We start from the raw sequence: 25,155 nt of genomic DNA, 5'->3' as shown, positions 1-25,155 counted from the left end.
TCAGCCAAAGTCATCGATGGTAGCCTGGCAGCTGGATCAATGGTAGTACACTGATGTCTTCGGCATGCTGCTGAGGATGGTGTCCAGATGATGTTTATTGCTGGAGTTCACCTTGGCACCTTAGTTAATTCGAGAAGGACATCCGAAGATGCATCTCGAGAACAATAATCAAGGTGGTTCGACCCCATAATAGTAAGGATCCAATGGGTTACATTGATTGATCTACTACAAATTTAAGAAAAAGAAATTCTCTATCCATCATCCTCGGTGAAGAAAAAATGCACCATTTTATCAAGTTGTGCTATGTAGCATAATTAACAAGGAGACATGCATTTGATATAGTTCAACCTTTTTTCTTAAATTTTTTTGACCAAAATATCCTTTTTACTTTATTTTGTACATGCTTGACCAAGATGTCATAGATAATGACAAGACATCATAATAATGATATAACAATTTGTTACATCCTATGATACCCTGTTGTATCTTATAAATAATTATCAAGATGTCATAAAAAATAATGACATCATAATAATAGTATGGCATCATGTTGTATCCTATAAATAATCATCAGAATATCATAAAAAATAATATAACATCATAATAATTACGTGACATTCTGTTGTCATAATATTATCTAAAATATTATAGTATTCAATAAGACAAAAATATTTTGATTAAAAAAAATTTGAAAAAAAAATTGAACTATATCAAATCCTTGCTTCCTTATTAATTGCGCTATATGGTCCAAATTCATGAAACGATATATTTTTTCTATGTCGGATGTGATGGATAAAGAATTACTCTTTTAAGATAACACCTGGAGTCCAGAATGACATATACAAATATACAGTGAGATATGGTACCTAAAGCTGAAAAAGAAAAGGAAACATGGAGAAAAATAAAAAGAAAAAGGCAAAATGAGCGACAGATGGTGGCAGATGCTTATATTTAGCTGAGAAATAATGGATAGGTAAACGACACAAACAAGGGTAAAAGAGGAACCTAAGCAGACTAATATTTAGGAATTTGAACATACAAGACGCTTGTATCTCAGACCTTGGCCTTGTTACGCACGTTCTATTGCCCAACTTATAAATTGCTGCAGAATTTGATGTGCCAATAATATGACGAGAGAAATCTTAAACCGATGTCACACAAACTTCTCATTGCTTGAGATGACACTCATAAGCATATAAAGCCACCACAACAACAATAACAAAAACAAATCTCTCTATCAATCAGAATGTTACATGCCACAGCAACTAGCAAAGTTGCCGCAGACACCAATACAGCCACTGTCACTGGCCGGTGAATGATAGAGCTCATGGTAAAACCGGTTTCAAGGATACAATAGCACTAGAACTGTGACTTGTCAAGGCCATCAAAGTAGGGATGTTCCATTGCTGCTTTAGCTGATATTCTGTTAGCTGGGTCATATTGAAGCATTTTCTGCAAGATTCACGGAAGAAAATCAGTTTTGAAGGTCCAAATGAGTGATAAAGAATTTATGCAATTCACCAGAACAAAAAAACATGCAATAGATCCAGAACAACAAGGGCCTATTTGGTACTGCTCCTGTTTCTTGTTTTTGTCTTCAAAATCCAAGAAAAATGAACTAGACTGATAGTCTTGTTTTTTTCAAATGGTTCATAAAGTATTTGGAACTTTTGAAAGCAAAAAGATTTAGTGCTTCAAAAAAAAAAAAAAGTAAAAATAAAAGCAAGAGATCGCAGAAGTTCAGTGCAAATGCTATATTCAAGATCAATCTCCATATGATATTACACTGATTTGTAGAGAAACAAAAACACAAAGACAACAAATGCCAAACAAGCCCTAAATTATTGACCCAGGGATGTCCAGCAATGCTTCAGAGAATTATTACTTCCAAGCAGGTTTTTAGTTGGAAAGCAGGCTTTACTGGAACCAAAAATGAAAATATAAGATTAAAATGATCATTTGGCCATTCCGATTTACTGCTGCTCCCTATTTCAAATCCCTCAGAATCATGCGTCAGTTGGACAAGAGATGTTCTTAGAGCATTGACACAGCAAACTTGGTATCTCATACAAGACTATATCTGATCATTTTAAAATTTTAAAGTTGAGTTTCTATTAGCAAGTGAATAGCTCCCAAATACCAGGTTTGAAAGTTGGCAAATGCTTTTCCCAAATGTCAGGGTCTTATGCGCTGGACTCTCAGAAAGGAACTTGGCACACAAGTTTCCTTGTTGTGCTGGTATCTAAGTTCTAATATTGTTAAGAAACTTGGATCCAATTCCATATATCATTAAAAAGACCATCCAGAAGGATAATTAACTGAATTAGTTGACCTTTCTGAAAATTCACCATTCATTCTACCTAGAGAGGATTGCGAATCCATCATTTGGTAAGTCAACTGAACCAGCTGACATATATTGAATACAAGACATCTAAAATATTTCAAGACAGTAAATGTCAAGAAAAGAAATTTATACAATATCATTTTTGTGCTAAAACCAGTTAAAAGTATAGTCCACTAAATCAGTTTATTATCTCTTGGAAAATTCATCATTATGTCAGCCTGGAGGGACTTCGTTCAAGGATCTGAATTCTAATCTGAGCAATTTAATTTTGAATTGAAACATTGAGTTACCGATAGAAGGTCAACGCCTTCAGGTTCCAAGGTTGGAACTGCACGTGCCAAGTTCTGGGGCTTCCACTGTGGATATTCATGCCAGTCCCGAAGAGAGCTAACTCCAGGCCATTGTTCCTCAGTTGGAGTCCCCAACAACCTTTCAGAGAAAGCATCAAGTTAATACAGATGAGTGTAGCGCCAGAATGGATACATCAAAAAATGTTAATACCAATCACAAGTTAGCATTGCCTCTGTCAAATCCATAATTATAGAAAAATCGATGCCAACGTGACCCCTAGCAGAGTAATAACAAAAATAACGATCTATTGTGGCATTATTAATTCTATTCAATTAAATGTTAATACCAACCACATGTTACTGTTGCCTCTGTCACATCCATGTGTATGGAGAAGTCAGTGTGTGAGGTACCTTTGTCACTGATTGTATTCAACTTAATCTATCTTTATGGATTTGAGACAAAAAAGGTCGGATGCTGCATTCCATTTCATTTTGTCAAAATTTTTTGATTAAATCTTCCTCTGATGTAACCAATTAAATATATGGAACATTAGTCAACCTAATCAACCTACTGTTAATTAATTGTGAGTTTGTAGCCCAGTCAATTTTAGTTCTATGTGTCAAAGGAAAGGAGAAATAGGGTGTTTATGTAGCAACTGTCATTTACATATTTTACTTTCTACATGCAGTTTATAATATACTAGCAGCACAGACATGTGCAGTGTATGTTGTGAATAAAAAAGTAAATAAATTATGAGAATCAGTCAAACAAAAATATGTTATATTTTCTACTTAACACTAAAATGTGATTAAAGTCAACTAGCGTCCCAAACATGCAATGCATGTGAGCTGAAAAGAGAAAAATTATTTAGCAGAATTGAGTTGCATCCCACATAAAAGTCACAAAGTCTTACCCTCTTAGAACGAAAGGGTAATTTGGAAAATGTCATGCTAATGGAGATATATAAAATCCTAAAGTACTTACAATGTTAGTACTTTGAAGGTTCCCCTTCTTAATTTCACCTTTTCTGCTCGTCAGAGATTACTCTTTCTAGGCAGTCCAATAATAGGAGGGGAAAAATGTGAACAAACATTCTCATATTAAATAAAAGGCTCTCCTATCTATGACATAATGATCCTTGCATATCAAATTTTTGCAGATGGGAGATTGATGAAGTAAGAAGAGGAATTTAAAGCATTTTCAGTATAAAAGATTGTTTTAGACAGTCAAACTTTTAGTCAGAAATGAATAGTCATTAGGTGTTCATTATATGGTGTCAAATATGTGAGACCACAGGTTATTGAGCAAGATGTTAGGAATGTAAACTGAATATGGAGAGTGAAATGGGAAGAAGAGAATCATGCAAAATTTATTACTAGTTATGGTAGAAAGAGTGGGTAAAAAAAAAAGCCAAATATAGCACAAGGAGAGAATGTCAATTATATTTTGAAGAGAAGTGACTGACTAAATCTAGATTTACATATTCCAAAAAAGATAGCAACAAATATAAAAACTTCAGTGCAATTTCACATGGAAGGCTTAGAAGAAGAGGGAAGAATGAAGCAACTTGGATATAGATTATTTAATACTTAGTAATAAATTCTGGAGACCATCCAATTTACATACACAAAGTTATATCTCAATCCAGTCTGATGTTTTTAATATTTTCTAAAACTATTAATTCCAGAACTTGGTATTACACAGTAACACAGTTACACAATAGAAATATGTTATATCAGCATAAAGGAGAGATTCTGTTTTGCTGTAAAGAACCTGAAGATGTGAAGCAATTGCTGCAATTCTGAGTCACCAGGGAAAAGAGCTTGTCTCCTCACCATTTCAGCTGCATCAACAGATACACAAATAAGAGATTGGAGATATTGTAGCTCTGAATGAATGATTGCAGGATGCGACTGAAGTAACGCAACAATGTTCTATCCTTCTCCTGAAATATCTAAGAGTTTGTCTGGTTGTCTGTCTTAAGCATATTCAAAACAAAGAATTAAAAAATTGATTTTATATAAAGCAAGAAAAAGCCTGTAATGTTTTTCACAACTGATTTTTCAGGTTTTATGCCACCAATGCCTATCACAAGTTAGGATGAAAAATGTAAAGGGTTAAGTTGACAGCCACTTGTAGAAAGCAGGTCAAAACTGTGAAACAGCTCCAGATTTGATATTCATGCACTAGGGTGTCCCTTGTTTTAGATGACACATCATGAAATCTGATTTATTGGTTACAAGTGGCAAGAAGTGTCTTGGTTGTCACTTGTAAGCTAAAATCCCACATTGGATCTGATTGTGATGACAATGAGCAAAAAAGCATAAAATGACAACAGAGGTACACTAAATAGCTTTGTGAATGAGGACTCATAAAGCAGACCCCAAATGATTGGGGCAACAGTTAATTCTTGTCATTATGGTTATAACATGTGTGCTTCTCATAAATGGGTTTTGTCCAAAGTGAAATCAAGTGTTCTATAAATCTTAGTAATTTTATAGTTTCTATTAACTTTGTTTTAAAAACACATAACTGAACAGCTCCTAAAAATTAAAAGTAATGTAATTATATAAACTTGCAAGGCTTAATGGAGATGGTGATACTTTTGAGATACATCATAAACAGGGATTGTTTAAAAATAGTTCAGAAGCATGTGGCTCCTCAACTATTGAAGTAATTTAAGGATTTGTGTACATTAGCATACAAGGACACAAAGAATCGAACAAGCATCACAAAGAGCTCTCTACATAAATAATCAAGCCACATGATGAAACTTAGGGTGCAGCCAACAGTTACTATGACCAGTTGGACCAAGTCAAACTTCGGAGCCAGTAGATTTGTGGGTGAAGACCTCAACAAGCAAATCATTCCATTAGGGACCATATCAAATTTTAGCCAGGTTTTTAGATTTGTAGTAGTATCATTCTAGTATGTTTTCTTATTGTTGAGCCCCCCATCTTTGAGTATGATTCTATATTGGGTCTAATGCCTAAATTAGGGTTAGGGGATCACATACTATATATATGCATCTATACATTATATGGGGCAGCTTTTGATATATTAAAAAATTTCTTTGAGAGAATGTCCTTAACCAAAATGAAGGGTTCTTCAATTCAGTTTACTTCTATTTGTGTACTAACCTTCAAAGTGTAATCCCATTGATCAAATTGTCTCTTCAACCATTTCAGCTATGTCAACATAAGAGATCATCAAGGTCTAAAAACTGGGTTTAGGTTTCAATTGGGCTCATGGATTTATGATTGCAACAGCTCTAATGGTTTTAGAAGTTTTGCTCTAAGTCTCAGAGTTTCTTAAAAAGAACAATAATGTAACCAAGAAGAATTATTATACAATAATTTTGATTACTTTTTGTTATATAGATTTTTTCTTTATATACATAATTTTGACAATTCGAGGTTTTATGTCATATAAGTGAGACTCATTTAGCATACTAGTATTTTATACTTTGGATATATAATGTATATAATTTTCTTCTTGAACTTCAATTTGTTAAAAAGTTGTCATACTGGCAATTGTGAAGATTTTAGTTCCTAGTGCAAATAAATTTTTCTAATTTTTCCTACCCCTTCTATATATATTGAATTTAGACATTCTTATTCACTATTCATGGTTAAATGGCTATTTAATCAAATACCTATATTGCATAAAAAGAATGTTATTCCTGTGAAATGAATTGTATTTAGTTGTTCCCACTATTCTTTGTAGAGACGGCAATAAGGGTTTTTTCCGAGACCTTAACTTGTTAATGTCATGTTTGTTATTATCCAGACCTTATATTAACTAAAGAAGATGAAAGAACAACCATTGAAAATTGATATATAGCCTAAAGCAAAGGGCTAGATGACCCCAATTTGATATATAAATGTAAAAGAAAACTTAAATAACCAAATATATTTGGTTTCGATCAGTTTCCTCTAAAACTGGCAGAAATCACCAAAAGTAGCTTAGTTTTAGCTGAAACTTAGAATTTTGAAAGCCATTTTCCATTTTACTAGATTTTATCCCAAATAGAAACCATTATAAATAAGATCCATGTAAGCAATCCAAAGCCTTAGAAGGAAAAAAAAAGAGAATGGAAACAAAAGCAGAGTAGTTTCATTGCTCCATATCTATAGTTCCCAGACGATCCATTAATGGACCCAACAAGGTTTGGTTGCTAGCAAGCAATAAGTGGAGCGATCACCAAAGCCTCAAAAACTAGAAGGGTAAGTGGAAACAGAAATGGAGTGATTGCATCTATAGTTCAAAAATGACTTGATAGTAGTCCCATAAAGTATAAAAATTTGAGTTGCATGAATGATAATTCTATCATTTTCATAGTTTAGAAAAGAACTTTATGTGGATTGAGGACCCAACAAGAGGATTTGGACTAAGTTCGGCAGGGAAAAGAGACAGAGGAATGCTAAAAAGACTTCAATGATGATAAGATTTAAAGAGACCTAAGGATAGAAAATCATTTTTGTGATTTGGGTTCACTAGAAAGTAAGATCCATCTAGCCAAACTGATGTTATTGGAAGCCAAGGCCCAATAGTAGCAACAAGAGTAAAACTAGGAAAAAAGTGATCAAGAGCATTTTAATGTTAATGGTTGGATTTCGGATTAAAAATGAATGGGTTGGGAGGAAAGGTTAGGAGCAGAATCTGAGAACAGATTTGATACCATAATTTAAAGGTCGCAGCTTATGAACCTAAATAAATAGCACGAAAATGTCAATTTAATAGACCTTTGATATGTCCATATAATCTTGCAATTCAAAAACTAAAATAAACCTTGTTTCAAACTTGATCAGTTCGACTGTAGCTAATCCAACTTCATTCTACAAAAGGTTTGGCATGGCATAACATTAAGCAGCAAAAAATAGATCCAGTAAAAGCATAATCTTTTCTGAAGAGATCTTTGAATGGGTAACATTGTGTAACTAAAATAATATTTGATGACAGAACTTGAAAGAGATTATTTAGCATACCGAATATGCATCCAACTGACCACATATCAACTCCAGTTGAGTAATGTGTGGTTCCCAACAGAACCTCAGGAGCTCTATACCAAAGTGTGACAATCTACAAACAAAAAGATTCTCTCTAATTCAGCAGAGACCAACAAACAAGCATACGTAAAGAAATGTATCAGAGTCAAGAAATGCAGCTAAAAGAATATCAAAACTAGGTTGAAGTTGATTTCTTGATAAGAAAAGTTATAAAGGCTGATAGTGCAAGACCTCGTGGGTGTAGCTCTTAAGAGGGATGGTAAAGGCTCTTCCTAGCCCAAGATCAGCAATCTTCAAGATGCCCTTCTCTTTGTCAACCAAAAGATTTTGAGGTTTCAAATCCCTGTTTTCATGGTATAACATCATATAGCAGATAATTCCTGCTTGACATGTTTAGAAACCGAATCAAGATGAAAGTACAACCTGTGAAGCACACCATGGCTATGACAATGGGCAACTCCTTTGCACAACTGATATAAAAAGCTCTGCTTTGAAAGAAAGGGAATCAGTCTGACATGCACAAATCCCAGATGAGAGACAAAGAATTAAAAAAAAAAATCATTGAAATTGCTGCAATGGACAAAAAAACTTACTAAAGCTTCAAAGAGCAAAACATAACCTTTAAAAGCCAGAATTTGTAAGAATTTCACCGCATATTTTTCAAAGTCATACCAACTTATGACCCAGAACCAAAAATCTGGACAAAAAGTATACATTCACAAAACCCAGCATAGGGACGACACCTCAAAGTTATTCATAACCCATTGTTGTTGTTGTTATATTTATATCATCATCATCATCATCATCATCATCATCATCATCATCATCATCATCATCGTTGTTGCTGTTGTTTTAAAATGAAAAAAATTGATTGATGGATTCCTCGTTCGCTCCTTACACTTACCAAACTGAACTCATTCAACCACACTAAGAACCAAAGTTCCACTAAAATTTGCAGAAATCCGGGTTAATTAGGGTTTCAAAAACACAGATTGCACTACCATATCACTCCAAAACTTGTAAACATCACATGAGAAAGAGATGCAAACCTGAATAACGGACGGTGGGAGAGGCCGGGGGTTGGGCCCCTTACGGTGGGAATCAATGAACTTCTTGAGATCAGTGTCAAGATACTCAAACACCAGGTAAAGAAGGGGCTTCCCGTTCTTGTCCACGTGCTCCACATTCAACAATCTAGAAACCAAAACGGTGAAAACCAAAGAAAAGAACCAAATTTCCATCAGAAAAATGAAAAGAAACCAGAAGAGAAAGATCTGCAATCGAAACGAGACAAGGAACTCAGGGTTTTCGAACCGGACGACGTAGATGCTCCGAGAGAGCATCTGGAGGAGGGAGATCTCGCGGAGGGCGGTGGGGGGATGCCCTCCTCGTCCATCTCGAGGCGGGTCTTCTTGAGGGCCACCAGCTGCCCCGTCGCCTTGTCCTGCGCCTTGTACACCTTCCCATACGTCCCCTCGCCGACCTTCTCCAGCTTCTCGTACTTCTCCATTCCTCTTTGCTACCTCCAAATCGAATACCCCGCCTCCGCTCCGCAAAAAACCTAGAAGATCGAACGTCTGGAAACCTAGAAGATGATCGATCGATGGATCGATCTATTTATTCCTTCTTCGAAATAATTCCTGGACGAGAGAAGCGAAGAGAACCCCTAGATCGAGATCTGGAGAGCAACGGATGGGGTTTTGAAACGGAGGCAGAGGAGGGAAAAAGCAGGGACAGTTGGCCTCGGCTAAAGGAGTGGGCCGCCGAGATGCGAGCGGGATGGGCTTTCACGCGCTTTCTGGAAAGAGAGGAGGCAAGGGGTGGGAAAAGAAGGCCCAAACCTGAGAGACGCTCCAACGGTCGCTTTATTTGAAATTTGAAATGGGTTTGGGACGCAGATAGCCGTTGCAAGCTTGCCCACGCCAGGTTCTCAAGAAAATATTGCCACTTGGGGAGATCTCGAATAGAAGATGACCATATTCATTAGAAAATGGATTTGTACTAGAAAAATAGCATGTTTTTATTGCAATGGCTGTTGGGAGAGGAAGGTAAATGTTTTAGGTAAATGTTTTATAGTGCCCATTATGCGCACATGAAAACTTTATAGAGAAAGTCTATAATCAAACTAAGCCTAATACTTGGTAACAAATCTTGTGCATTGTAGAATTGCTCACATGCATATAGTGACAGTTCTGTAGCGTTACTCTGAGGAGAAAGGCATTGGGCTTGCGTCATTGGACTGTTATTGTGTTGTCGTCATAGAAACTTACTAAGTTCGGCCTATTATATGCAAGCCAAATTATGGATAAGGGGTAACAGATAGCAATCATCTTGAAATCTCAAGATTCTTGAGATATCATAATTTATTTTTTTGAATGAATTATAGTATCCCAAATTATGGAGATCAATTAGATTGATGGCTTCCTTGGTATCCCTTCTCTTAAAACCTAGGAGCGGCAAATGATTGGTTTGCGTTGGATTGTTGAGAACGACTAGCTAAACTCACCTTTCCGTCTCCCTTCGGTTTTGAGTACAACATATGGTCTGCAGTCCTTTGGGTGGTAGAACTCTTGCTAACTCTCATAGCAATATGAGGTTAATTAAAATGTTCACTAAAAACTAATGCAAGAAAACTTCACTATATTCAAATATTGAGAAGAAATAATCAACAAGTGAAAAATGGTTGAATACTCACCATTTCAGACAACAAAACACTCCTATTAGAGATCCTAAACATCATGGTTTTGTTTTGTTTTTGTTTTGTTTTTGTTTTCTTGTTTTTTTCTTTTTTCCCAGCTAGTTATCTTGACCCTATTTTTGTGACTTCAGAAATGCTGATTAAGTTTGTAACTCTCATTAGATGGCTGGTTGCTTGAGTTCATATGTAACATGCTTCCCTAGTCGTTCTATGAGACTGATTGTGAGCAATGTCACATTTCCTTCACCCTCCAAAAGATCACCCAGTGTTTGTCGTTTGCAAATCAGTTAGATAACAAATCATTAGCTGCTTTTCCCTCAAAAAAAGAAAAATCAATTGCTGCTCTAATAGCAGCTCAATTTTCTATTCAATCTTAAATGGCCAAACATGTTTTCCATGTCGCTCTTAGCTAATAAAATGAACCTTTGCTTCCATGCACAGATGCATCAAGTTGACGGGAGCCTATAAGCCTCAGGCACAATGATTCTACACCGAGGGGTCATTTAGTGACCTACAATTCAAATTGCATGCAATTCAATTACAGACTATAATCCAATTATTTGCAATTAGAATTGTAGTTATTGAAACGGACCTGTTTGGTTGTCAGTAAAATGTACAAATGCAATTATAATTATTTGATTTTTTTTTTTGGATATGTGAATAGATATAGTCCTTCATAATCAAGCTAGTAAAGTTACCTCCTTGAAAAACAATGAACCGTTCACAATTTCTATTGTAGTATAATATTTATCATATTTTTTTGTAATTGTATAGAAAAGTAATATTGCTATTCTTTTGTATAGTAATTATATGAATAAATAATTTGATATTGAAAAATTGATATACTATTTATCACATGCATTATAATAACTAGTAATTGTATATATTAACTGATATATATAACTATTGTAATACTATGCTACTAATATTTAGTAATATCATCACGTGGGGGGAGTAACTTACTTTCTCCTTGTTTTCTCTCAAAAATATTTAGTAATATCATAATGGTAATATCGATTAATAAGACATTATGAATCATAATAAAATAAATATTATTATAATATATAATTATGCTATAATAATATTATAATATAATAAATAGTAATAAAATACTATTATGATATAGTAAAATAATATAGTATAATAACAATATATTATGGTATAAGAGCAATATATTCCGATGTTAAATATAATAATATTACAATATAATACTAAATGTTATTAAAATAATATTAATATTATAGCATAATGAAGTATAATTATATTGCTTTAGATAGCAATACTTGGAGAATAAAGATCGACAAAACCAGCCCAAGAGTTAAAATAAGCTAGATGATCTTGATAATGAATAGTATAATACAATATTACCATTATTATAACAATATGATGTTACTGTATAATAATATAATACTGATAATATAATATTTTAATATTATCACATCATAACATTAACTTAATAGTAATGTTATGATGTTGTTATTAAGTGAATTACAAGGATATCTGGTGAAGGAGAAAGGGAATGGCTGAATTGGGGAGGCGATCCCCTCCAAAGAGCTTTCTCGATGCAAAGCTACAATCAATATTAGCTACAGTTTCAAATACAAATTTTGGAACTTTTCTTATAGTTAAAATATAGCCTGAAGCTATCGTCGCAGGCATACAAATACTTGTTTTGGGTCCCTGTAGTTCGATTGCAGCCAATTGCGAGTATAGCCTACCATTTGAAGATAAACCAAACATCCTCTAAAAAATTTTCTATTTATTATAATTCAAAAAATGAACAATGATTCACAACTAATTAGAATAAATGAGCATAAATACAAGGAAACAGACTCTCGTCTCTCTAGCAAGATTTTACATCAATACTTAATCACAACAGTCATCTGCTGGGTGAAAATATGGAGTGAAGCTTTTGAAAGTGAAATGGCGCTATCAAACGTAGACCCTACGTGACCAACAATGAAACCATACATCTTGCAATTCAGTCTCTCAATCTTCTCCTTTTAGTATCTCCTCTTCGGGCATTCTCCTGACCCCCTCCAACCAGTCATTGATCCGCTTCAACTGTGATAGAACTGCTGTAACTTTGCCGTTGTAAAAAGTTCTACTCCCATCATCTGAACACTCCCCAAACAGATGGAAGCCAACATCCAAAGCTTCCTCCACAAACTTCAATAACCAAACCTAAGTCTCACGTTGGAGAGCTTGGGCAAGCTTGACAGCTTCATCCAAACCATATCCTATAGTCCAAGTATTTCTGATTGTGGATTCAGTCAGGACGGTTGAGTGGTTCATGGCAGGGTTTCCAAGAGAGTTCCTCGCAGACACACTTATTCTTGTAGGATCCTTAGGAAGAAGTGCAGGTTCTTCAGCACCTTTTCATTTTGATTGGTATTCGGTACCATTGTTAGTAAATGGAGAACTCCAAGGTCTGTGGCTTATGCTGCTTCAACCCAGAGAGAGGCTGATTTGCTCTGTTCACTAGATGTGATGTCATTAGGTCCATTGCCGCTGCGATTAGCAGCAAGAGCTTCAGCAATGGCATTGCACTTCAGGACATCATCATAGATGGATAGGAAATGATCAATTGTTGGCTGAGGGTTTCCAGCTTTTGATGAAGAACAAAGATCAGAGAACATGCTGCCAAGGAGAACAATAAGTGGTATTAACTATTGATACTAACACCGGTTCAAACATTTTAAATGTAAGAAAAGAGGGATAATTACCTAAGACTCCTGATTACTGACTATCAAGGTTCCTCTTCTAGAGCCTCAGCTGCAGGTATCAAGGTTCCTCCTTTGAAGAGCCTCCTGCATCTGTAAAGAAGAAAATTTTTCATAAAATATGGATTTCTATTAAAAATGTGGCTGGGAACTTGGTGATGAAATATTTTAAAATTGTATGCATAAGATCTTGGAAGCATATGCTAGTCAGATCTAGCAGTTTTAGACCTTCCCAAGCTTAGCAAGGTTATCAGAGACGGTATCAAAAGGGATTCTGCCATCAGTCCACTTTTGGTCGTGAACTGTAATTTTTGTGGCAGCACGGCATGGCTTCTCTGATTCGGAGGTTGAATCAATCTTGCTACTCGGTTTAGGCTTTTAACCGGGAGATGCTGCCTCATTGCTAGATTGTCCTCCACTACCATCACTCAGTTGCTGCGATATAGCAGCCTAAAATCATAATAATACAGTGGGCATGATGCATCTTTCACACAAGCATGAACAAGTAAAGAAACAAGACATGGATATTGAGCTGATCACAAGCAATAACAGGAAGCACAAACAGAATCAGCATTTAGATAGATAAAATTGCAAGCAATAAGGTTGACCAAGATGAGTGAAAGGGCTGGAAGGAATGAGTAAAATGGTAAAAAAGAAAGTAGTATTAGTGTATATTGCATCACACAATCAACTTGCTGACAAAAATCACTGAAACTGAGATTCAACAAAATCCACTTACATAGAATTTCTACAAGTTCATACATCAAATGTTTAGAATTTCTACAAGTTCATATATGAAATGCCGGTTGCCATTCACTTACCATGTTCAAAACAAAACCTGCCAAGTGGTATCGATTAGTTCTTCCACTTAAATAATGCCTTGTTCATCATTCCAAATTTTTGTCATCCATCCACCACGGCCTCTTAAGTAGTATGGTGTATTGTCAGAGGAATTCACTTGTAAATTTAAGAATAATCTTTTTATGAATACCGATCCATCTCTAACTCAGAAGTCAGAATGGGGAAATCAAGCTGTGCTGTTCAGAAGTGGTAAAGGCTGACTGCCTCATTGCAACCTGCAAGTGACTTGGACATGGCTATATCAAACCTATATGAGAAACAATCTAGAAAGCACTTATAAAAATAAAACAAAATAAAATTACAAACCAATGGATCACATAATGTTTTATTTGCTGAAATGCACCTCTGGGTGCCGTTTCTCTATAACAATTCTATTACCTTCATTTCAGAGTACCCTCGATTTTTTTTATTTCCTCCTAATACAAGTACTATCATCCTAAGAAGCACCGGACAAGGATATTTCAGCATATGTTCACATACACCTATAAGCATCGGAATTCCATATGAATGATAACTGGATCAATTTCGAAAGCTGTAAGTTTCTTCATTTTGTTCTCCTCTCAAACAATGAATCTATATCAATAAATAGAAACAATTTCATCAACAGATTTTCTATAAATAAAAATACAATTAATTATGAAAATATATATAAGGATGAGATTTTTTTTATTTCCTACTCATCCTAGTCTTATCAGACTGAGCTACTCAAAATCAAGACCAAGTGAACAAAGAAAACCAGAAAAAGCAAAAAATAGACTTGAGCTTTGTTTTGCAAATGTTGGGTTCTGAATCTGGTTGGGCCACCCATGATGGGCTAGCTTAACCAAGATCACTAAAAATTCAAATGTTAGAGGGAATAGTTGGAGGAGAAGAAACTACTAGGAAGTTTCTCCTTCTCCTTTGCTCATCTTATCTGAGTTTTTTCAGAACAAAAACTCCATGTCAAAAAACACTCCGAGGTAGAAAAATCTGAAAAGTTTAAAAGAGGAGAAAAATGACAAAGAATACTCTCTTTCATCCTATTCTTGCATCTAAAATACTTGAATGCTGGATTTGTTTGTGTGTTTTCCATTGTGATTGCATATACTACCCAAAGAGGCTTACAGAAGTAGGAAAACATATAATTTGATCCTTTGCATCATAGGAGTTCCATTTTTTTCAAATTTTTCAAACTTACAAAAGGTTTGGATTTACATCAAATTTTCATTATCATTGATATCAGAGTCCTAATGGTTAAACTCATGATCCACATTTGATTTATAACCTGCTAAAGTCTCATCGTTGACCATTATATTAGTTTTCTCTTATTTTTGCAATTCTAGATTTCTCAAAACCTAGTTTATGGCATCTTGTTATATACCTTGTGTTAGGCTGAGATTTTGTAGAAGCATGTGCTCCGATATGTCTTCTTTTAATATGAAAAATCTCATGGCCTAACATCCTTTGTAGAGGGAGATATAATGTTTTATAGATTAAAAGACCTTTTTTATTGGATATACTTCTTACACAATCATTTTTTTTATTTGAATCTTAGTACCGTTGGAAAGCCCTCAGAATAAGCTTTTCAACGGTATATTTTATATATTTTTTGGAGTTATATAGTGAAGGATATTCTCTCTAAAAATTTTGTTTTAAACTTTGTCCGAGATAAGGGATGATTCCATGCACTCCATGTGATCATGCATTGCGAGTTACATACAGCATGTATCTATTTTTTACTACTCTTTCTCTTATATGCATGCAGTGAAAAATGGGCAATAGGCTGCAAACAATTTATAAAGAATTCAAAAATTATAAAATGAACCCAAAATATACTATGCAAATGCATATAGGACGATTGGACAATTTAGTGAGATCTCTTAAATATTATAGAATCAATTTGCTATGAGAAAATAAATTATTATTCAGCTCAATTCTCTGCTAATAGAATGAAAAGCTGTAGCACTCGCTCCATGGGAAAAATACAGAAAGGGAAAAGTTAAATCTTTCTATAAAATAGCTTATGAGAAGCACTATATATTATTTGGGATCAGGCGAACTGCAACACCATCTTAGTTTCCAAACCTTCATAGTGCAAGATACTTGGGCTATTGCAGATATGATAAAGATCTTACGAATACATGGCTAGGCAGAGTGGGACACAAGATCATCCATAGTAGGAATTATGCTTTAAAATAATATTTTGTTTTGATTGTAAAGCATGTAACTTAAAATTTGTTTATTAAACTATACTCTTATAAATAGTCTTTTATGCATATGACTATATATAAACTTAATTTATAGTTTATTAATGGCATGTTAAGGATTTTAGTTTACATTTGTTCATTGATTACTGTTAACATGCTTAAATAGCAAAATTCTTTGTACACCACCTGCGGTATAGAAAATCTGATGTGGAGTGCACCACCTCGCCCGATTGGTCCATGTGGCACCCTCGTGGCTCGATGTAACCGGACGTCTGCAGGTATGAGAAAATGGAGGTGGTGCGCTGTCTCATCATTGAATATATTTAATGTACATCATAATCTATTTTTTCAATTTAACAAAATTTTAATATGACAAAAATATTCTTTCTCTCCAAGATGACTTTTTGACTATCTTGCCATCTGGTTGGACATTTCGAATACTGCTCTTCTCTCTTTTCTTCCTCGATTTATTGAGCTTCTGTCCATCCAATTTTTTTTTTTTAATTACAATTCTGCATTCGAGGCTCTTGAGTAGCATCTAGATAATATACGTCCATCCAAACAACATGTCCTATCCATCAGGAAGTAAAATACCATCTATAGATGCTTTTTTACAATTTTATAGTTGTTCTTTTATTACAGTAGTTTCTTGGTAGTTAAGTGAAGTTAATGCATTAGTTAGATTTCAAATGAAGTTTTCTTTTCAATTTTGAATACAGTATGTCATAAAAATATTATTTGAAAGTATAATAAGTCGGGATGTCATGATATTTTAGGTTGATATTATGACATAAGCTCGAAAGTATATTTTTGAACATTTTTATGACATCCTGAATTGAATTTATGATATTCGATGTTAAAATTATGATATCCTATATCTAAAATACCTACCGAAAGCAATTTTGATTATATTATGACATTCCAGATCCAAATGATGATATTATACGTCAATATTATAATATCCTGTAGGTAAAACAAAATGGAATAACTTTCTTTTAACATATTTATGACATCTTGGGTCAAAATTATGACATCCCATATTCAAATTATGATATCCTGTAGGTAGAACATAAATTGATGATAGTTTTGACAATAATATGACATTCTAGGTCCAAATGATGGCATCATATGTCAATATTTTGACATTCTATAGGTAAAAAAAATTCAAGATCTTTTTTTGATATTTTTATAACATCCTATGTTGAAATTATGACATTCGCGTTAAAATTATGACATCCTGTATGTAAAACTTCTTCCGAATGTATGTTTTCATATTTTTATGACAATGTGGGTCAATATTATTACATTATATATCAATATTCTAACATCCTATACATAAATAAAATTAACAATTTTTTTGATATTTTTATGAAACTCTGTATCGAAATTATGATATTCGATATTAAAATTATGATATTCTGTACGTAAAATGCCTGTCGAAGGGATGTTTTGAAGTTTTTATGACATCTCAGATTCGAATTATGATATTATATATCAATATTCTGATATTCTGTAGGTCAAACAAAATTAAAAAACTTTTTTTGATATTTTTATGATATTTTAGATGAAGATGATGATATTTGATGTACAAATTATGACATACTATAGGTAAAATACTTATCGAAGACAGTTTTAACGATATTATGATATTTCAAATTAATATTATGATATTATATATTAATATTATGATATTTTGTAGAAAAAATAAAATCAAAGAATATTTTTAATATTTTTATGACATTGTGTGTTGAAATTATAATATTCGACATTAAAATTATGATATCCTGTACGTAAAACATCTTACAAATGCACGTTTTAATATTTTTATAACATCATGGGTTAATATTATGATATTCTAAATTAATATTATGATATCTTATAGGTAAAATAAAAATAAAAAAATTATTTTGAATATTTTCATATCATTCTATGTTGAAATTATGACATTCAACATTAAAATTATGACATCCTGTCCTTAAAATATCTATCGAAGATAGTTTTGATGATATTATGACATTCCAAATCCAAATGATGATATTATATGTCAATATTATATATTTTATAAGTAAATTTTTTTTTTATATATTTTTATGATATTTTGGATTGAAATTATGATATTTTATGTTGAAATTATGGCATCATGTGGGTAAAACGCCTATCGAAGATAGTTTTGACGATATTATGACATTCTAGGAAGGAGTTATAATATTATATGTTAGTATTATGACATTCTGTAGATAAAACACCTATCAGATATGAGTTTTTGATATTTTTATGACATCGTGGATCAAAATTATGATATTATAGATTAGTATTATGACATCCCATAGGTAAAACACCTTCGAAGTATATTCTTTGACAATTTTATGATATGCTGCTATAAAATTATGACATTCGATGTTAAGATTATGACTTCTTTTTATTAAAACATCTTTGGAATGTGGTTTTGATAATATTATGACAATTTTAGTTAAAATTATGATATCCTAGATTAATATTATGACATCCTATAGGTAAAACACCTCCGAGGTATATCTTTTTGATATTTTTATGCTATACTGGGACAAAATGATTACATTGTGGTATAATATAATGATATCGTATAGGTAAAACATCTTCTGAACATAGTTTAGATAATATTATGATATAATTAATCAAATTTATTGATTTTTTTAAATTATGATATTTTGTACATAGAACTCCTTCGAAGTATACTTTATTATATTTTTATGATATCGTAAGTCAAAATTATGACATCTTGTAGGTAAAATATCTATCGAACATAATTTTTTTGATAATTATATGATATAATAGATTAAATTTATGATATTTTATGTTAAAAATTATTACATTCTGTAGGTAAAATGCATCTCATATATGGTTTTGACAATATTATTACATCGTATATCAAAATTATGACAGTATATGTTATTGCATCCTGGTATTAACATCCTATAGATAAAATACCTTCCAGTAATTATTTTGACAATCTTATGACAGCATGTGGTAGTTTTCTTGAGAATCCATCTTTTCCTATTGCACCACATTTAGATAATGATGTTGATCTTATATTGGAATGGAGTTCGATTCAGTAACCGATGTTTACAATTTTTACAATACTTATGCGAGAAGAGTCGGTTTTGGAATCATAACTGTGTATAATAGGTCTAATAAAAAAAAAATTATGCTTCAAACATCTAGCATGCTGGAAGGAAGAAAAAATCTAGAAAAATGAATAATTTTATGCATCCCAGGGACACCAGCAAAATTGATTGTAAGGCCTCAATAAAAGCCAGACTTAATAACAAGCCTGGTTAGTGGAGATTGGAGGATGCTGTTCTAGAACACAATCATGAGCTGTCCATGTCAACCATTGCTTATCTATAGTCTCACAGGAAGATCAGTACATCAGAAAAAGCAGAGATTACAAACATGCATACCGTGAATATATCTATAATTTAAATATACTCTGCCATGGTAAGAAGAAAAGGAGAAAGAAGGCAATTAGAATTCATAAAGAAGGATGCTCATAATTACATTTATCAAAAATATCAAAATCAACTGAAAGAAAAAGATGCACAGTCAATAGTTGTCCACTTCACGCAAATGCAAGCTAAAAATATAATTTTTTTTAATACATTGGACTTGAATAGCAATGCGCAACTACAAAATGTGTTCTGGATCCATCTAAGGTCAAGAATGGTATGCACTTACTTTGATAATGTATTGATCTTTGACTCTATTTACCTTATGAATGCATACCAAATATCATTCTATCTATTTATTGGAGTTAACCATCATAGATAGTCCATCCTGCTTGGCTATGCATTATTGTCGGATGAAAGGATAGAGACTTTTAAATAGATATTTCAATCATGGCTAGATAGAAATAATGGTAGAGCATCTAATGCCATCATCACCGATCAAGATAAGGCGATCGAGGCTGCTGTCAGGAAGATTTTTTCTGATGCACGATATCAATTTTATCTTTGGCACATCTTGAAGAAGATCTCTGAAAAGATAGGCCATATCTGTACAGCACATCCCAAATTTATGGTTGAATTCGATGATGCTGTATATGATACAGTTACGATGTAGTCTTTCAAAGAGAAATGAGAACAACTCATGGACAAGTATGAAGAATACAAGAGTGTAGATTGGTTACATGACCTCTACGAATGTCGAGATAAATGGGTTTCAGTTTATCTCAAGGATACATTTTTTACAAATATGTTAGACTAATAACGTAATCTTCTTCTTGTAATCTTTATACAATATCCTGTAACACTATATCAGTAATCTCGTTTGCTTCTGACATCCTTTCTAGGCATGTTCTCTTTTCAGAAGAGTGAGAGGATTAACCACTTTTTCGATGGATTTGTAAATTCGAAGACCATCTTAAAGAAATTCATCGACAAGTGCAAGGATGCGTTGGAGAAAAGATATGAAGCAGAAAATAAATAAGATAATAAATCCTTATAAACTAATGCTTTTTTGAAGACATCATCATCTTTTGAGAGGCAAGCAGCAGTCATGTACACAAGATGTATATTCAAAAAATTTCAAATGTAGGTACTAGAGATGGCTACATCAAATACTAGATTAACAGAAAAAATTGACAACGTCGCTGTTTATTTCGTAAAGTCATTTGACTAAATTGAAGTTAACGAAATTGAAAAAAAGATCATCAAAAATTAGTGTATCATAGTGCAGTTGGTTGGAGGAAGTGAAATGCCAGTGTAGATCATTTGAATTCAGAAGATACTTGTACAGACATGCCTTATTAGTTCTCCATCACAATGAAATATTTTGCATTCCTGATAAGTACTGTCTCAGCAGATGGTGCAAAGATATGAGACACAGATTTAATGAATATGATTGTAATGTCCAATTCTGTGATAGAAAAATCAAAAAATCTAAGTATGTCATCATCCTATAATTAAATTACAATATGGTATCTGTAACTACGACAACCTATTACAGCATATGGGTATCTTGTTTCATATAAGTATGCTTTGATGAGTCATTGATTGATGAAGCTTGCGAAGGTTGCCTCTATATCTGAAGATGCATTTAACTTGGTGATGGCTGATCTAATTGCATTATTCAGAAGAACAGTAGATGCTAATATTTTTGCACAGACAAACTAGGAATTTGTTATTCGAGATCTTGAAAGCATCGCCATAAAGGGACGGCCAAGAGAAAAGAGAATAAAGAGTGGAGTCGAAAAGAAGTCAAAGAAAGGTCCGAACAAGATATCCGATGATCCATCTGCCAAAAAAAAGATAAAAAGCCTGCTAAAAGGCAGAGGCATCTCCAAATGAAGTGGTGGAGGCAGTCCAACAAATAAATGCAATCAACCAACCATCCTCTGATCCATTTTTGGATGAGTTTGATGCATATGTCTCCAGCTAACTAACACAAGAGAGAGTTTGATCCTCATAATTTAGATCATGGATGGCATAATTTTACATTTTGATACATTTTTCGTTTCACTCTGTCATAATTTTGACCTATGATGTCAAAACATGACATAGGATGTCATTTTTCTGCATTCAGAGATATTTATTTGCCATGATATCATAATGTTGACACTTAATTCATAATTTTGATGTAGGATGTCATAATTTGATGACATTTACTTTGTGAATGCCATAACATTGACATTCTGGATAAAAATGATATTCTATATAAAAATTATGATATTGTAGATCGAAATTATGACATTTCTCATAATGAAAATGTGCCTGTATATAAATTTATGATATTCTGTAAAAATTATGACATCCAACAGTATCCGTAGGTCGAAGTTATGGCATCCTGAATAAAAATTTAGGACATTATAGGTCAGCATTATGACATTATGCCATGAAAAATCACCGAACTCAGAAATATGACTTACTAATTCTAAATTATGATATTATAGTTTAGAATTAGCATATCATTGCATAGAAAATATCCCCGTACTCAACTTGGATTGGAAAAATGAAAACATAAGCACAAAATATTTCAAATTTTCTTAGGCATTACACCGATAAAATCAGTACATACTCAATTATATTAAAATATAAGACCATCAGTTACAATATATTCCATATCTTTATGAAATTAAAATATTCGATACATAAATTATGACATCCAGTAAGAAATTTACCACATATTGTTCTCATATCGAGGCACTTTTCTCCCTGTCTCTTCTCTCTCCCTTCCCTCTTACCCTCCTTTCACCTGAATCATTGGGTAGGGACTTTCCAACACCTCCCATTCCAAGACGGGTTGGTCTACGACAGCACACCCCTCTTGAGCTCTCGGCATCCATTCAGGAGGTTGGGGAGTATCCATCCATCGAATCGAAGTATCGCCACAACGAGAGCATCTTCTATCGCATCTTCACCGATGGAGAATACTGGAGGAGATCATCCTGGGCACACTTGGTAGCAATAACTACTTTGTAGAGGGCTTTGAGTACGGTGGGGAAGAGATGGGCGTCGAAATATACTGAGGACTCGAGAAGGTTCTCAGGAAGAAAAAAACAATCTAGAAAGATTTTCAACATCACACGTGGTGTATAAAGAGACGACGTGGTGCAAACAGTGTCTGCAGAATGAAGACATTACATGTCAAAGTTGTGACATTTACAGAGCAAACGTCACCAAATTTTGACATCCTGCATTAGGATTATGAATTGAGTGTCAACATTATAACATCGTGGCAAATAAAATATCTCCAAATATAGAAAAATGGCATTCTATGTCAGATTTTGATATCGTAGGTCAAAATTATGATAAAGTGGAATGAAAAATATATCAGACCGCAGAATTATGACATCCATGGTTAAAATTATGAGGATCAAACTCTCTCTTGTGTTAGTTGGTCGAAGACGTATGCATCAAACTCATCCAAAAATAGATCAGAGGATGGTTGGTTGGTCGCACTTATTCGTTGAACTGCTTTCACCACTTCATCTAGAGATGTCCTCTGCCTTTTAGCAGGTCTTTTACCTTTCTCTTTGGCAGATGGATCATCGGATGTCTTGTTCGAATCTTTCTTTGACTTTTTTTTGACTCCACTCTTTATTTTCCTCTCTTAGCCATCCCTTTATGGTGATGTTTTTAGGATCTCGGATAACAAATTTTGAACTTATCTGTGCTAAAATATTAGTATCTACTGCTCTTCTAAATATGCAATTAGATCAGCCATTATCAAGTTAAATGCACCTTCAAATATGGAGCAACCTCCACAAGCTTCATTAATTGATCACTTATCAAAGCATACTTATACGAAACAAGGTATCCATATGCTGTAACAGGTTATCATAGTTATAGATACCATATTGTAATTTAATTACAGGATGATGATATACCTAGATTTTCTGATGCTCCTATCACAGAATTGGATATCGCAATCGTATTCATCGAATCTGTATTTCATATCCTTGCACCATCTACTGTGAAAGTATTTATCAGGAATGTGAAATACTATATTTTGATAAAGAACCAATAAGGCATGTCTGCACAAGTATCTCCTGAATTCAAATAATCTGCACTGATATTTTACTTCTTCCAACCGGTTGCACCACGATACACTATAGTTTTTGTCAATCTACTTTTCAATTCTATTAACTTCAATTCTATCGAATAACTTCACGGAATAAATAATGACATTGTCAACTTCTTTTGTTAATCTAGCATTTGATGCAGCCATCTCTAATACCTTCATTTGAAATTTTTTGAAGATGCGTCTTGCGTACATAATTGCTGTTTGCCTCTCAAAAGACAAAGATGTTTTCAAAAAAGTATTAGTTTGTAAGGATTTATTGTCTTGTTCATTTTTTATTTTATATCTTTTTTCCAACACATCCTCATACTTGTCGATAAATTTTGATTTTTGAATTCACAAATCCATCGAAAAAGTGGTTAATGCTCTCACTCCTCTGAGAGGAGGACATGCCTAGAAAGGATGTCAGAAGTAAAGGAGATTACTGATATAGTGTTACAAGATATCGTATAAAGATTATAAGAAGAAGATTATGTTATGATTCCAACATACCTACAAAAAATAAATCCTTAAGATAAACTGGAACCCATTTATCCCGACATTCATAGAGATCATGCAACCAATCTACACTCTTACATTCTTCATACTTATCCATGAGTTGTTTCCATTTCTCTTCGAAAGACTATATCGTAACTGTGTCATATACAACATTATCGAATTCAACCATAAATTTGGAATGTGCTGTGCAAATATGGCCTATCTTTTCAGAAATCTTGTTCAAAATATGCCAAAGACAAAATCAATATCGTGTATTAAAAAAAATCTCTCTGACAGTAGCCTTGATCACTTTATCCTGATTAGTGACGATGGCATTAGGCGCTCTACCATCATTTCTATCTAGCCATGACTGAAATATTCATTTAAAAGTCTCCGTTCTCTCGTCTGACAACAACGCACAGTCAAGCAGGATGGATTGTCCATGATGGTTAACTCCAATAAATAGATAGAATGGCATTTGGTATGTATTCGTGAGGTAAGTAGAGCCAAAGGTCAATACATCATCAAAGTAAGTGCACGCCATTCTTGACCTTGGATGGATCCAAAACACATTCCGTAGCTATGCATTGCTATTCAAATTCAATGTATAGAAAAAAATTATATTTTTAGTTTGTATTTGTGTGAAGTGGACAACTATTGACTGTGCATCTCCTTCTTTCAGCGGACTTTGATGTTCTTGACTGATATAATTATGAGTTTTCTTCTCTATGAATTCTAATTGCCTTCTTTCCTCTTTCCTTCTTGTCATGACAAAGTATGTTAGAGTTGTAAGTATATTCACGGCATGCATGTTTATAATCTTTGCTTTTTTTGATGTGTTGATCTTCTTGTAGGATCGTAGATAAGCGACGGTTGACACAAATAGCTCATGGTTGTGTTATAGAACAGCATCCTTCAATCTTCACTTATCAGTTTTGTTATTAAGTCTGACTTTTATTGAGGCCTTACAATCAGTTTTGTCAGTGTCCCTGGGATTCATGGAATTATC

The 25,155-nt window shown here is 33.5% G+C and overlaps 2 protein-coding genes across 2 annotated transcripts in view; both read right to left on the bottom strand.

The window, feature by feature from the left end:
- Nucleotides 1-1,216: 1,216 nt before the first annotated feature.
- LOC105046039 (cyclin-dependent kinase B1-1) lies at nt 1,217-9,376 on the bottom strand. Its single transcript, XM_010924523.4, is given in 9 exon segments — nt 1,217-1,452; nt 2,635-2,773; nt 4,409-4,478; nt 7,624-7,717; nt 7,876-7,987; nt 8,068-8,129; nt 8,694-8,838; nt 8,959-9,019; nt 9,022-9,376. Coding segments are annotated over 9 exon segments (909 nt in total). The 5' UTR covers nt 9,155-9,376; the 3' UTR covers nt 1,217-1,359.
- Nucleotides 9,377-12,115: 2,739 nt separating this feature from the next.
- The window catches only part of LOC105046204 (uncharacterized), a 34,965-nt gene continuing 21,925 nt past the window's right edge, over nt 12,116-25,155 (bottom strand). The window contains exons 2-4 of the mRNA XM_073258394.1: nt 13,887-14,141; nt 13,069-13,158; nt 12,116-12,982 (exon numbers count right to left, since the gene is read on the bottom strand). The gene's annotated coding sequence lies outside the window, so the exon portion shown is untranslated. The remainder of the gene's footprint in view (nt 12,983-13,068; nt 13,159-13,886; nt 14,142-25,155) is intronic.

The sequence above is a fragment of the Elaeis guineensis genome, chromosome 5 (assembly GCF_000442705.2).
Source record: "Elaeis guineensis isolate ETL-2024a chromosome 5, EG11, whole genome shotgun sequence".
Taxonomy (NCBI): Eukaryota; Viridiplantae; Streptophyta; class Magnoliopsida; order Arecales; family Arecaceae; genus Elaeis; species Elaeis guineensis.
Note: the sequence above shows the minus strand (reverse complement) of the source record. Positions and strands in the feature narration are given on the sequence as shown.